At 40.0% G+C, this 14331-nt stretch overlaps 1 protein-coding gene across 1 annotated transcript in view; it reads left to right on the top strand.

The window, feature by feature from the left end:
• GPN1 (GPN-loop GTPase 1) overlaps positions 1-14331 on the top strand; it is a 17027-nt gene extending 2696 nt beyond the window's left edge. The window contains 11 exon segments of the mRNA XM_021391374.1: positions 1476-1542; positions 2304-2341; positions 2885-2963; positions 3055-3149; positions 4619-4664; positions 7491-7637; positions 8674-8756; positions 9884-9923; positions 10551-10641; positions 11075-11185; positions 11704-14331. Of these exon segments, the coding sequence (XP_021247049.1) occupies positions 1476-1542; positions 2304-2341; positions 2885-2963; positions 3055-3149; positions 4619-4664; positions 7491-7637; positions 8674-8756; positions 9884-9923; positions 10551-10641; positions 11075-11185; positions 11704-11795 (889 nt within the window). The 3' untranslated portion in view covers positions 11796-14331.

Here is a 14331-nt window from a genome sequence, read left to right as displayed (position 1 = left end):
TTCTCTTCTCATGTGCTACAGGTGTTTCTGCTTAGTAGTACATTTTTACAAATAGTATGCATCACAGAATCATGGAACAGTTTGGATTTGAAGGGACCTTTAAGATCATCCAGTTCCAACCCCTGCTGTAGGCAGGGACACCTCCCTCTAGACCAGGTTGCTCACAGCCTCATCCAGCCTGGCCTGGAATGTTTCCAGGGAGGGGGCATCCACAGCCTCGCTGGGCAACCTGTCCCAGTGTCTCACCACCCTCACAGGAGCTCTGTCCACATCTCTTTTGTGTGTTGTTTTGTTCAGTTTCTATTTGTAATGATAGAGGCCAGCAGCTTTTTCTCTGTGTATTTACAAATTAATTTTTTTATTAAAAACATGCAAATTAGTATTTGCCTGTAGGAGGTGAAGAAAAACTATTTCTGCATAGTTTGATCATAATAAAAGCACTGTTGTCCCTCTGAGTCTCTCAGACATTGCACTGGTGGCTTAAGCTGCACAGTAGTTTGGGGATTATGATTTAGTAACATTGCACTACAATGACTGCAGTTCCAGAGAGGTGTGGAGGTCTTTTGTTTCTTAAGTCATAGATTTTGCAGATGAATATAATATACAATGTTTGGATTTGACGTACTAGTGTGACTCTTTAAATTTAATATTTTAGGAAAAAAAACAGATGATGGAAGTTAGGATTATGATTTTGGCTGTTTGATTAGGAGTTACTAGCAAAACATCTAAGCATAAGTTTGAATTTGGTATGTGGATATATAATTTGCTTTGCTATGTCTGTTAGCTGTCACCGGAGTTTAACATCTCATTCAACAGTGCTTAAAGAGAGTGTCTGTCAGCATGCTTGGAGATGTAGAGCAGTGGCCCTGGAAGACTGTATGTACTGGCAAATCACTGCTAGTTCTTACACAGTAAATACATGACGTAATAAAAGAGTATTTGTGTCTGTGAGCATAATTAGTAGACAGATCCATATGCACAGGAAGGAATTTTGAAATCTTCGGGACACTCCAAGTGTCTGTACAAGGTTCATTCCCATTCTTTCCATTTGAATTCTGTAGTGAATGGTTTGTGCAAGAAACCTTTTAATTATATTTTGAGGTAAGTATTCTTAAAAATGGAATCCATTCGGGACACTGTTAAGTACTGAGTTTCTGACTGTGTAGTTGATCTTTTTTGGAAAGACAAAGATGGCTTTGTTTGTACACGTGCACTTACATTTTTCTCTTTCTGAAATGGTAATGCTTAGATAGTGGCAAGGGGAAGCCCCGGGGTAAACCCTCTTCATTTTGACAGGGAAAGACCATTTTATTAAGCTACTGCATCATTTAGAAGACTTCATTAAATATGTGGAATATTGTCTTTTTCTGTGAGGTATCCAATGTGCATTGCAAAAGGCCAGCTACTATCAGAATCTTAAAATTCAGCTCTCTGAGGCCTCCATGATCATCTGCTTTCCTAAATGAAATGTCTAGATATGGGCTGGGCCCGAATGGTGGGATAGTGACCTCTCTCAATCTTTTTGCTACGAGATTTGATCAGGTATGAGGTTGTTCCTGTGTGATACCGTGCTACGAATACTGTGCCTGGAGGCTGTAGATGTTTTTTGTGTATCTAGAGTTTCAGAAAGTGCTGTTTAACCTTCTCATATTTTTTTAGAGTTAGTGCATTCTCCCTGTTTTGCAAAGCAGCCTAGCTGCATTAGCTCTCATTTAAGGGAAATGCATCCTTTTTCTTTTCCTACTATTTTTTATAATCTAAAATTTAGGCCTTGTGTAGGCCTTGTGTACAGAACATTAAGTCTTCAGTCTCTGCACGTAACTGTTCTGTTGGACCACATTAACCATAAAAAGTTGTATGTATGCTCTGACTTTGAAGTAGGGAAGTCTCTTTTGGAGATTGATGAAGTTTCCCTAAGCTGATGTGATAATTGTCTATTCTCTTAAATCGTAATGCTATATAGGCACTGGGTTGGGAACCTTATTCAGGATGTTAAAGTGTCAAATCTCTTAGGAAATAGGTAGAGAACAGCTCCATTTATTATAGAATTTGTTTCACCAGGTACTAGAACACAGGCAAAGTCAAGGCTGTTCTTGCAGGGTCTCACAGTGTCTGAGTATTTTCTATCCATTTCCATCTTGAGATTTAGAGACTTTCAGCTTCTATTGTATCAATGTCTGGTTTTTTATAGCTATATCTGTTGTAGCTGTGCAAGTTAAAGTTGATGCTTCTGCTATAAATTGTTTATTCAAGTTTTCTATTCTGAGCCTAAATACAAAGTGTACTGCTGCTTTTTCAATCAGGTAATGAAGTTTATCGAAAAGCGACAGAACGCATCCAAGTGAGTATATTCTACCAAGTCTTACAATTCTGGAATCAATGTGGGAAAATCATGTGTCATCCTTAAAAAGGATCTCTGTGTGTTTTCTAGTTGTTCTTCTGCCTTGGTGTAAAGGTTATCTGGAAAAAAGGCATAGGATTAGAACAGATTACTGGACTTTTAAAAATATATATATTACAAAGAAATATCTGCTGATTTTAGATTTGCTTTTCTTGTCTTTCATCAGACTTTCATTGCTTTTCTCACGTACTGTTTAAACAGGCAACAATTAGTTCTGGTTCTGTAGAGTTTGCGATAGCACATGTCAAATTAATGCCTTTGGTTCTAACAGAATCTTAAGAGGGCGAGTGCTTCTCACAAAATTCACACAGGAATTTTTCAGCTCTGCTCATACATCTCATCACTGTTTGGGAGAAGCTCTTCTGATCTGTAACACAATAATAATGTGATTTGCTGTTCTCTGCGTGTAGTAACCTGGTCACCACAGGACCATGTGCCTGATTAATTTTCCCTATTTTTTTGTTGGTGGTGGCTTCTTAACAGGTACGTTATCATTGACACACCTGGGCAGATTGAGGTGTTCACGTGGTCAGCATCAGGAACCATCATAACCGAGGCCTTGGTAAGCGTGTCTGTGTCACTTGACATTGAGGCTGTGTGAAAAATGTGCTTGCCTTCTTCTAATCAAGATGCCTTTTCCTGTGTTTTTCCAGGCTTCCTCTTTTCCTTCAGTTGTTGTTTATGTGATGGACACCTCTCGCAGTACCAACCCTATCACCTTCATGTCCAACATGCTGTACGCCTGCAGGTAAGAAAAGCTGAAAATGCAAACCATCTCTTCTGAGTGCATTGTCCCCTTGGTATTATCTGATGAGGTGGGAGAGCGACCATTTGTTTAGACTTCATCCGAGGAACTTCTCAGTTGAAGAGAATATGTCCAACTTATTTCTTGGGAATGTGGCTGATAGGGAGGACCAGGGCTTATAGTAAAGTTAGAATGTTGTTGTGGCTATATTCAGTCTGTTTCCTGACTTGAATAAGAGATTTCTGTTGTTAAAATAAATAATGGAGCAGACAAATCATTAAGTATGTGAATCTCGATGTTGATTTCTCTTACCAGATGTTGACTGTAGTTAAGTTTTCTTCTTGTCTCTGAGAAATGATGGCTATAACTTAAATCTCTGACAAGTAGGAGCTTAGCATATGGGATTTCTGTCTGTAATATTTTTATTTACAAAATCTGCTAAGATACAAAGTTTCCACAGAGATTGAAAGGTGATGCACACCTTTCCAGGTGTTGCTATGACAATGTATAGGGGCTGTGTGCAGCCATGGAACTTTCTGATGCTTTTCACCCTGTGGTTTGTACTTGTTTGAGCACACTCCTACAGTGCTGTGGTGTTTTGTTTGCACCTAATGAAGATACATACAAGTGGGGACAAATCCCAGCAAAAAAAAACGGAGTGTAGAAATGAGAAAAATGTGTCACTTCTAGCTTATGTGATTGTTCATAAGCTCTTGTTTTGAATTTTCTTTTGTTCCCAAATCGTTACACAAATCAGACAGTAGTGTATCATTGTAGCATCTCTTGCTACTGGATGTAATTGGAGCACTGGGAATTTCATCCAAGCATGTTCAGCAGTTGTTGGAGTTTATGACTTACTGTAGCTTGTCTAGTAATCTCTGTAACATCTCTTTTCATATATAGTATCTTATAGATAAGAAAGCCCTCTCTTTGTTCTAACATCTTACAATCTATGGCTTTTACTTGCTCTTTGTGGCAGTGTTACTAGACTCTTTGGGCAAACTGGATACGAAACTATTCAATTTTCCTAGTCAAGACTGATTGTAGTTCTTGGTTATAAGCATCCTAGTTGATAAGTCTTGGTAGAGCTTGTGATTTATCTTTGTTTAGTATTTTTCTATGTCTTAAAAGTTAGTTTATCACAACAGCACTAATATCCTAGTAATTTTTTTTCCTAATAATTCTAAGCTGTTACTGGGAATATTGTAGAAGCAACTCATGCTTGTTCCTTTTTCAGTGTTACTGACAGCTGTTTCCTCTCAAGATGCTTAATCTTCTGGCTTGGTTATTGGCTGTCTTGGTGGTTTCCCCCCTGGATGCACAAAATAGTTTAGGTATCAAAAGAAATCTGGAAGTCATCATGGAATGTTTTGCACATGTCTTGCCTACTTTATCCTTAATATTTTTTTTCTGTTCTTATGAATGTTAAATTATTTTTTTAACAGTTCCTTTTTTTTTTGTTAAACTTTCAGTATCCTGTACAAGACAAAGCTACCTTTTATTGTTGTCATGAACAAGGTAAGTTAAAGCTATGGTTTCTAAGTTCCAGCAGAGCACCGTTCTCTTTGGCTTGTTTTATTACAGCATCTTCATCTTATTACAATAATGTTTTTCTGGAAAAGAGAGGCTGGGAAGGGGCTTCAGGCTGAAAACTGAATCTGGAGAAGATCTTTAATCTGGGAAAGAAAGTAGCAAGAAAAAATCAAGGACAGGCAGTCACACCCAAACATTCAAATTAGACATCATACTAACAACTTGAAAAATGCTTTGCAGGATCTGTTAGAGATTCGATTTCTTGAGGCTTTCTTGTTCTAGGTCCTCTTTTTGAGAGAATTTTGTCAAGTATGTTTTACAAATAGACATTCAGCGTCAACTAGAAATATATGTCACAGAGGTAGATTTTCCCTCTGAGAAGCTGTCTGAGTGACTGGATGCCAGTCCTATTCTTGTCTTACTCTTTAAAAGTAGATTATTTGGACCCTGGCCCAGGAATCCCCACTGATTCAGTGTTTCTTTGATAGATTTATATTTTTCATCTGGACTTGCTTTAAAGTGTGCCATCCGTGGCCTCCTAACAGCTTAACGCTGCGCTACAAGGAAGCGTAACTTTCTAACGTGAGGGTCAGTTCATTATTGAGTCTGCTTTTACAGTTCCGTGCCTTCTCAAAATAGTTGGCTTAATCATTGCTTCTGAACGCTGAACTGAAGACTTACGGTGGGAATTGTGTCATACCTGCCTGTTTGGAGGAACAAGTCCCATGTTTTGTAGCAGGCAAAAGTTATAAAGTGTGTATGGCTCTAATTGGTGACTGCCAGAAAGCAGATACTTACTACACAGAGAATACACCTCTGTTGTTGTGTTAGGTTTTGGTTTGTAGCCTAAAGGAATGCTTTTAAGCTTAGCAGATTGCCAGCTCTTTAAACATAATAATTTCATGTATTAGAAGACTCCAATTTTTGTTGTAAGTGTTATTCTTTCTCCTCACAGGCATTCTTTGTATTCAACAGTTGTTCCAACACAGCTATTTTTCTGTGTGTGTGTGTGTATCTCACATGCTTCCTTTGGAGTGTCAGTGCTTTGAGTGTGAAATTTTATCTCACCTCTGCTGAGCAGGATTGGTATCTGATGTGCTCCAACTACATGTGTCTTCCTAGTGACCCTTACCATGCGTGTAACCCTTACTTAGCAAGTTTTTCTATGCTGTTTTCCAGACAATAGCTCTAGAATAAGCTGTGAAGGGGTTTCTATAGGAAAAGGCATGAGGCAGGAAAATCATTCTCTCTTAAGAAAATGTGTTTTTGGAAAGACTAAAAGAAATGAGACTTCTACAGTATGTGCATGGAAAGGTAGACCCAAGGTTTCAGGTTCACAACTTCACTTAGATTTGAATTCTAGCCTTCAGCAACAAGATAAGTCAGCAGCATTTGAGGAATTTTTGACAAGCATTTCAAAATTAACTCTTTATAAGAACAGAGAAATCCCAAGGAACTGAACATGTGCAGTGATAAAGAGAGGGCCTTGCTACTCCTTGGCAGGAGCAGGCAGTGTGTGCTTGCAGCCCAGAAAACTAACCATATCTTGGGCTCCATCAAAAGAAGCATAGCTTGCAGGTCAAAGGAGGTCATTGTCTCCCTCTGCTCTGCTCTTGTGAGACGCCACATGGGGTTCTGTATTCTAAGAAAAGGCTTTGAGGACCCTTAGCAACCTTCCACTATTTGAAGGGATCCTACAGGGAAGATGTGGAGGAAGTCTTCATCAAGGGACTGTAGTGACAGGACAGGGGTTAATGGTTTTAAACTAAGGGTAGATTTAGATTAGATACAAGTAAGAAATTCTTTGCTGTGAGGGTGGTGAGGCACTGGAACAAGTTGCCCATAGAAGTTGTTGATTCTCTCTACCAGGCAGCGTTCAAGACAAGGTTGGATGGGACTTTCATCACTTCCACTCCACAGCAGGGAGGTTGGGACTAGATGAGCTTTAAGGCTCCTTCCAACCTAAATCATTCTGTGACATCGATTTGAGGAATATTAGATTTGCAGAGGGAAAAAAAAATACCAAGTACGGAGCTGATTCAATTTTATTTATAGAATTTAATCAAAGTATTTCTAAATTGTCAGGGTTTGGATCCTTGATGGATTCAGTTCTGTCACAAATATTTTGAATAATACAAGGAAATACTTTTTGTGTTTTCCTCCTTCCTACTGGTACTGGGAAACAAAATATATCAGTTTTAGACACTTCTGTTGTAATAGTTGAGGATTTAAATGTACTTTGATATGTTTATAAAACTCTTCAGTAGACCGTTCACTTACCAATCCATGTAAACTTGTGGAACCATGTCGTCTGTTTTGTGTCCATGATCGTGCTCTGAGTTTAGTTTATTACTTCTTTAGGTCAGAGCACAGCTCAGTTTATAAAGGTCCTACAGCATGTTGCCCAGCATGGAAATGCCTCACAGATCCCCAGGCCAATCAAAAAAGGATTCAGTCTGTTCTTGCCACACCTCAATCATAAAATCTAATATTTACAAATAAAGCTGTTTTGTAAAGCAATTCTTGGATGCCTCTTTTCAGTAAGCCATACAATTTTTTTATAGCCAGACTTTCAGTTGTTTTCTTAAACACTCGTTAAAACTGAGATAGGTGTTGTCTTCTCTTCTTGTATTCAAGTAGTTGATTTGACTAAAAAAAGAGAACTTGGAAAACTTCAGACGAGGGCTGAATATTTTGAAAAGATCAGCATTATGTAAGTAAGTCTAGCATGCATTTTTTTTAATTAGCCTTAGGATGTGGACAAAGAATTAATCATTTATTACTCCTGAAAACTCTGTCTTCTCCTTCCAGACTGACATAATTGATCACAGTTTTGCAGTAGAATGGATGCAGGACTTTGAGACTTTTCAGGATGCTCTGAATCAAGAGACTTCCTACGTCAGTAACCTGACTCGTTCTATGAGTTTGGTGCTTGATGAGTTTTACAGTTCACTGAAGGTAAGTTTTCTCTCTCTTTTTTTTTTTTTAATTTTGTTTTAAATTTTATATACCTCTCACAAAAGCCTGGAGAAGAGAAAGCTCAAGGAGTCTAGCTGGTGGCTGATGTCTAGTGGTGTCTCCCCTGGGTCTAGTAATCTTCAACTTATCCATCAGTGACTTGGATGAAGTGATAGGGTGCCTCCTCAGCATGTTTGCTGTTGCTGTCAAACTGTGTGGAGTGCTCTGCTGCCATTCAGATGGACCCTGTGCTGGAGCAATTTATTCACAGGGTCCAGTTGGAGGTCTGCAATTAGCAGTGTTCCCTGATCTTGTTCCACATCTTCATCAGTGACCTGGAGGCAGGGATAGAGTCCACCCTTGGCAAGTTTGTTGATGATACAAAGCGGGAAGGAGTGGCTGACACACTGGAAGGCTGGGCTGCCATTCAATGAGATGTGGACAAGCTGAGAGTTGGGCAGAGAGGAACCTGATGAGGTTCAGCAATGGCAAGTGTAGAGTCCTACACCTGGGGAGGAATAACCACGTGCATCAGTACAGGTTAGAGGCTGAGCTGCTGGAGAGGAGCTCTGCAGAGAAGAACTTGAGTGTCCTGGTGGATAACATGTTGCCCATGAGCCAGTGGAGTGCCCTTGTGGCCAAGAAAGTCAGTTTCTCACAGCTCTAATCTGTTAGTAGTTCCATCAATGTGAAACTACCACAATTGCCCCATCTTGTTCATTATATTTAGGCATTGTATTATCTTAACTATATTTTTTGTGGGATGTTGAGATTGGAGGTGCAAGAGTGTGCTGCAGAACCGAGTTTTCCTTTTTTAACTTGCATTATTTCTCTTCTGTGATCAATTTTATAAAAGAGAAAGGAAATTTCAGTTCCCTGGGTTATTTAAAAGTAGAGAAGGGGGGGGGAAATAGGTGTCACTAGATTCCCACAGGTATTTTTTCAGTGATGCTGTTTAGCCTTTCCAGCTCTCATTCTATGTCAGTTACCTAAAAACTTACCATTTTTAGTTCTAATGTGTGGTTTTCTCTTACAGGTGGTTGGTGTTTCTGCTGTGTTGGGCACAGGACTGGATGATTTTTTTGTTCAGCTTTCTAAAGCTGTAGACGAATATGAGAGGTGAGTTGATTTTGATTCCTGACTCTCCGAATACTTCCTGAAATTACTGATTTACTGAACTACTCCTTTGATTTGAAGAAGTGTTTGCTTTTCAAGCCAAGGTAATAAGGTTTGTAATAAACTGGAATGTAAGAGTCAACATAAGAAGAAACAGAGAAAAGAAACTATGCAGGGATGAATTTTTTGTGCTGTTCAATGGGGAAAAAAGTAGAAGCCAACTGTGCTAGTGAATTCTGAAGTCAGTTTTTTGACCTGGTTCTCTACAATGATCAAGCTTTGAATTGTCCTCATGAAGAGGTAGACACAGTAGGTGAGTGAGCTGAAATTCCAGAATTCTTTGAGAACTTGATGGATTTACTGGATTCTTCCTCATGAAATACTGTTAGACTGCTCTGTAACATTAGAAAGCAAATCTAGTAATTCGGATTATGTGGAAATAGCTAAGACAGACCATATATTATTTTCAGGGGAAAATACATCATGTTTGATCAGTCTGGGAAAGCCTACTACAACTTCATGCCCCCCAGATCAAACTGGGAAGCTGGAGGACGTATTCATACACAGCCAGCCACACAGATTAGATGGATACACAGAGAGCTTATTAGGAACTTCATAGAATCATAGAATGTCTTAGGTTAGAAGGGGTCTTAAAGATCATCCAGTTCCATCTCCATTGCCTTGGACAGGTTTGCTACCCACTAGATCAAATTGCCACCCAGTCTGGCCTTGAATGCCTCCAAGGATGGGGCATCCACAACTTTGGGCTACCTGTGCCAGAGTCTCACCACTCTCTGAGTAAATAATTTTTTTCTAAGATCTAATCTAATTTTTCCCTCTTTTAATTTAGTCTGAGTGAGTGATCAGCTGGTTACTTACAGCAGTGAAACAACTACCTCTATAGAGCTGGTTTTTTGTTGTTGTTTTTTTTGTTTTTAATCTAACCAGACTGCGTGAGAAAGGTTTGGCATTTTAATGAAGTTCACTTATTTTGCATCCTTTAGTTTCAGAGTACATTTGGTTAAAGTACCCTTAGCTTGGGATAGAAACGAGCCTCCAAAGTGATCCCTACTTAATATCAATGATGTATTAGCTGAGAATGAATGCACTGTGGATATTTGTCTTTGCAGGGAATATCGTCCAGAGTATGAGCGCCTGAGGAAAACATTGGTAAGTACTTTTAACTACTGTAGGCCGGAGCGTTGTATCTTGGAATCACTTTTTATGTGCAGAATTGACTCTTATGTTGTGAGGCTGTAACATTTCATTTAATATTCAGTGTGGAAAAAGTCTTGTCCTGAAGCTCCCAATCTGACTTTTTCCCCGAGATTTAGTGGGGCACATCTTTACAAAAATACAGATATTTTGTAGAAGAGACGTTGCTTGCTGTTCTAGCACTAAATTATTCAAGTTTACTAGGGCATATTTCTGTGCCAGTCAAATGCACGGTTTTGACTTAGATAATTAATAATGAAGACTGAATTGGAATGCCAGAATGAGTAGCTCTGCTCACCTGGAGTTCTGACTGTGCAAGGACAGTTCTCTGCAGGCACAGCTTCACTAAGTTTGGTTTCCTGATGCTGCTGAAAATGTTCCTGAAGTTCATCATGCCAGAGGTTGCTTTCCATGCTTAACCAGAAGTTCTGTATAACTTCAGTTATAATATAAGACCTGCTTGTTTTCTTCTGGTTTTTGTTGGTTGGTTGGTGGTTGTTTTTTTTTTGCCCAGGGAACAGAGTATTGTGGGAGATATGTTATAAACGTTTTCAGAAGCAACTTGTAACTTTGTACCCACAGGAGAAGGCTCAAAATAAACAGAAGAGAGATCAGCTGGAGCGCTTACGGAAGGACATGGGCTCTGTGTGTATGCAGGGCAACACGCTTGCAGGTATTTTCTCAGGAGGGAAGATGAAGTTTACTGCAGAAGCTCTCTGAAGAGCCTGCCTTGACAAGTCACATAGTGTTTCTCACTGCAAAAGCATGAAAGTAGGTTCATCTTAGTGGAGTGGGAAATGTGCAAAGAAGAAACCCTGGTGTGTAAGTAAAGCAGTGGATGTACTAGGAATAATGAAATATTTTAGAAAAGATGAAACAGTCAAATTAGAATATGAGAAAGCTCTGCTGTAGGTTGAGCTGTTGCCTTATGTGAGGTTCAGTTTGGTGCTGATGCAGTCTGTCCTGAATCTTTGGAATCTGTAAGTACGAGCTTTCTGTCTCTTTAGAGTAGGTATATGTTGTATGCAAATAGGAATGGTTGGGGCATGAGCTAACTTACTTGTTAGTGTGATGTTCTTCCCATAACCATTTCTGTTCCTTCCAAGGGTCTGATGATGCTTCTGCAATGGGTCCCTCTGAGCTGATCCTAACACGAGGAAATCTTGATGAGGACGAAGAAGAGAGGGAGAGTGATACTGATGACATTGACCACGAGGGTAAGGGAATGAGAGATCTGGTCTGGTCTAAAGCTGCTCATCTAGGCATGAAATATCCTCTGTATTTCATTAACTGTATTGACTGCAACAAGAGCCTAGGAGAAAAGCATACGTTCAGTCACCTAAATACAGGTGTCTGAATATGTAGCAGAAGCCCAGCCACAGTGCTCAGTTCAGTGATACCACACTCCAATCTTTGTAAAAGTTCAACTGTAAATTTTATATTCAAGTAAGTATTTTTAATAACGCATAAAATAAGATGCATGCACTGGGCAACTTGATATGCCTTTTAAGTTCTTAGAGCATGGCGTGCTCTGTTACAGAGTTTGCAGACTTTATCTTCATTGTTTTGCATTCAGTTAATATTTAGGATCACTTCTTTCTTTCCCCTTGTAATGAAATTGAAGACCAAATGGACTTTTGATGTTGCTTAGACTAGCATGATTCTTGCTTTCTTTAGGAACACAAATAGAACAAATGCTGAAATGGTGTTGAACTGTGGATTTTTTTTCTCCCAGTTACTGAGGAGAGCCATGAAGGACCGGCCTTCAAAAACTTTATGGAAGAAACACGGATGAGATACCAGAGAAGAAGCAATGAGAATGAATGAGACGCCCAGAAATAAAGGGCTTGGAATCACTTGAAATGGAATTAACAGTAAAGGAGCAGCGTAAAGAAAGCTGCATGGAAACATGCATGAAGTCTGAAGTCCCTGAACAGCTTCCTCTGATTTATTGTATCTTACTGCAGTAACTGTTGGTCGTATGAGTAGAAGGTTTTATATTCAATTGACCGCACATTTGGCCGTCTGCTACAAAATCACAGAACCTTGGGAGTTGGAAAGGGCCCCTGGAGATCCCCTAGTCCAACCCCTGCTGAAGCAGGTTCCTTCTCTAGAGCAAGTTGCACAGGAAAGTATCCAGGTGGGTTTGAATATCTCCAGAGAAGGAGACCACCAGGTCTCAGGGCAGCCCGTTCCAGTGCTCTGCCACCCTCACAGTAAAGAAGTTTTTTTCAGATGTTTGTATGGAACTTCTGTTTTCTGGTTTGTGCCCATTGGCCCTTGTCCTGTCGCTGGGCACCACTGAACAGAGCCCCATCCTCCTGACCCCGCCTTTCAGATATGATCAGCACTGATCAGATCCCACGCTGGATTTGACTGTAACCGCTCTGCCCCGCCAGTCCTCCAGGACTTGATGCCATCGGTCCATCAATCCCTACCATGCTTGCGTTCGGAAATGCGGAAGTAGCATCTCCTTGCTGTAGCCGCTCTGAGCCACCGCGTCCGCTAATTTCTATGGTCAAGTCTTCCAGGCGCCAATACGCATGCGCGGTGAGACGCGGAAGTGGCTTACCTGCTGCAACCGCTCTGTGCCGCCAGTCTCGATGGTGGAAGGTCCTCCCGGCCTTAGTAGGCATGCGCGCGGAAACGGCGTGTTGGCTGTAAGGTGTGTGTGGGGTGTTTGCCCGTGTGTTTGGGCTCCAGGTTCTCCACTTGTAGATAAAAACTCAGTTTTACTTAAATGAGGATAAAGAATTATTTTTTGATTCCTGTAGTGAAATCTTTCCTCCTCTAAAAATATAAAAAATTTCAAGTATCATAACAAAATTATTCCAACTAAAACAGCTGTGTATTTTAAAAAAGTATATATATATTTTTAAGCTTAAAATGTTCTTTCTATTTCAATTCTTTGTTCTTTCTATTTCAATCCTTCTTGGTATACCTGTGGGCCACATTTTAGGCTTGCTGCTAAAAGAGAAACCACTGGGGGATGTGTGGGTGCACTGAATGTAGCTGAGTGCAATGCAGTTTGCTGACATAGAGCTACTTGCTTCTTATGTACTGTTCCAGCACTGATGCCTTGTGATTCTGAACAGATCTTGGGAGTTTTCCTAGGGGTCTGTTGTTCCTCTGATGTTGTTTTAATAGCGCCTTTCCTTTTCAGTGGCCCTATAGGAAGCCCAGAGAGTGTCTCCTCTCTAATCTGGTTTTAATTTCTTTAATAAAGGTGATCAAACAAGTGCTTCTTAGGCAGGACTGAGCTGGTTGCTTGTAAGATTCAGGACTTCAGAGTGGTAGAAACACGGACCAGAGCTGTGGCATACCTGGTATTTCTAGCAGGGAGAAACTGCAGTTTGCCGCTGTCACTGCAGTTAATATATTCACTAAGTGCCATGATATTAGTCAAAGTAATTGCATTTAATCAAGATGATCCCAGTGCAGAAGAGAAAAATTCAAGTGCAGCAAAGCAGGATCGTATCGCTTTGGAAGGACTCCAGTGCGAGTGCCAATAGATTTATTTTGCTAGGCACTAAAAGGTCGTTTCCTGACACTGCTGACACAGAACAGAAAGAATTTTGCCTTAAACAATTTAGAATTGTAGGTTGGAGTAATGGATAGGTGAGAATTATTGGACAGAAATATTCGAATCATGAGTTATTCAACAAGAGTTGCTGTTTTAGTAACTCTAGAGTCTCACCATTACACCTTTATTGAGGAAAATGAATTTTAAGAAGGCCTTTGTGGAAATCAATGAAGCAAAGCAGCAACTTGCTATAGGTTTCCCTTACCAAAGCAAGAAGCAGCTTGAAAGCAGAACAAATCTTGCACAAAAATTCAAGTGAAGCAGTAGTGACGGATAATATGGTCTCTCTTCGTGCTCCCTGGACTTCAGCTCTGACTTGAACTCTGTTAAACTTCCATGTCCATCTAAGTTACAAAGTGACTTGCTCTGACTTGGTACTCTTCAAAAACAAGTTTCAAGTGCAGAAAAACCCAGAAGCTAAAAGCCAACTCCATTTTGGTTGAAGACTGGAAAACTAGACCCAACCCTCTGAATGCAACTGTATCTTTACCTCCATCAGCTAGAGTTAACGACACATTATTTGCAGCATCTGAAAGAGCAATTCCTGCTTGCTTCTGTTGTTTGTGTGGGGAAAATTCTGCAGGATATGAGACAAACAGAGGGTGGCAGCAGCACCTTGAACTCTCAGTGCTGTATCTAACACCCACAGCCACAGGCATTGGCAACAGAGCTTTAGTGTAGACTTACATAAACAGGCTTAAAACCAGAGAGATCTGTTTGGCTTGTCAATTAATGCCTGATTGTATGAATTATGATATTAATCATGCATATAATTCACTA

Source organism: Numida meleagris, chromosome 3, assembly GCF_002078875.1.
Source record: "Numida meleagris isolate 19003 breed g44 Domestic line chromosome 3, NumMel1.0, whole genome shotgun sequence".
In the NCBI taxonomy this organism is placed as follows: domain Eukaryota; kingdom Metazoa; phylum Chordata; class Aves; order Galliformes; family Numididae; genus Numida; species Numida meleagris.
This window is presented reverse-complemented; position numbering and strand designations above follow the sequence as displayed.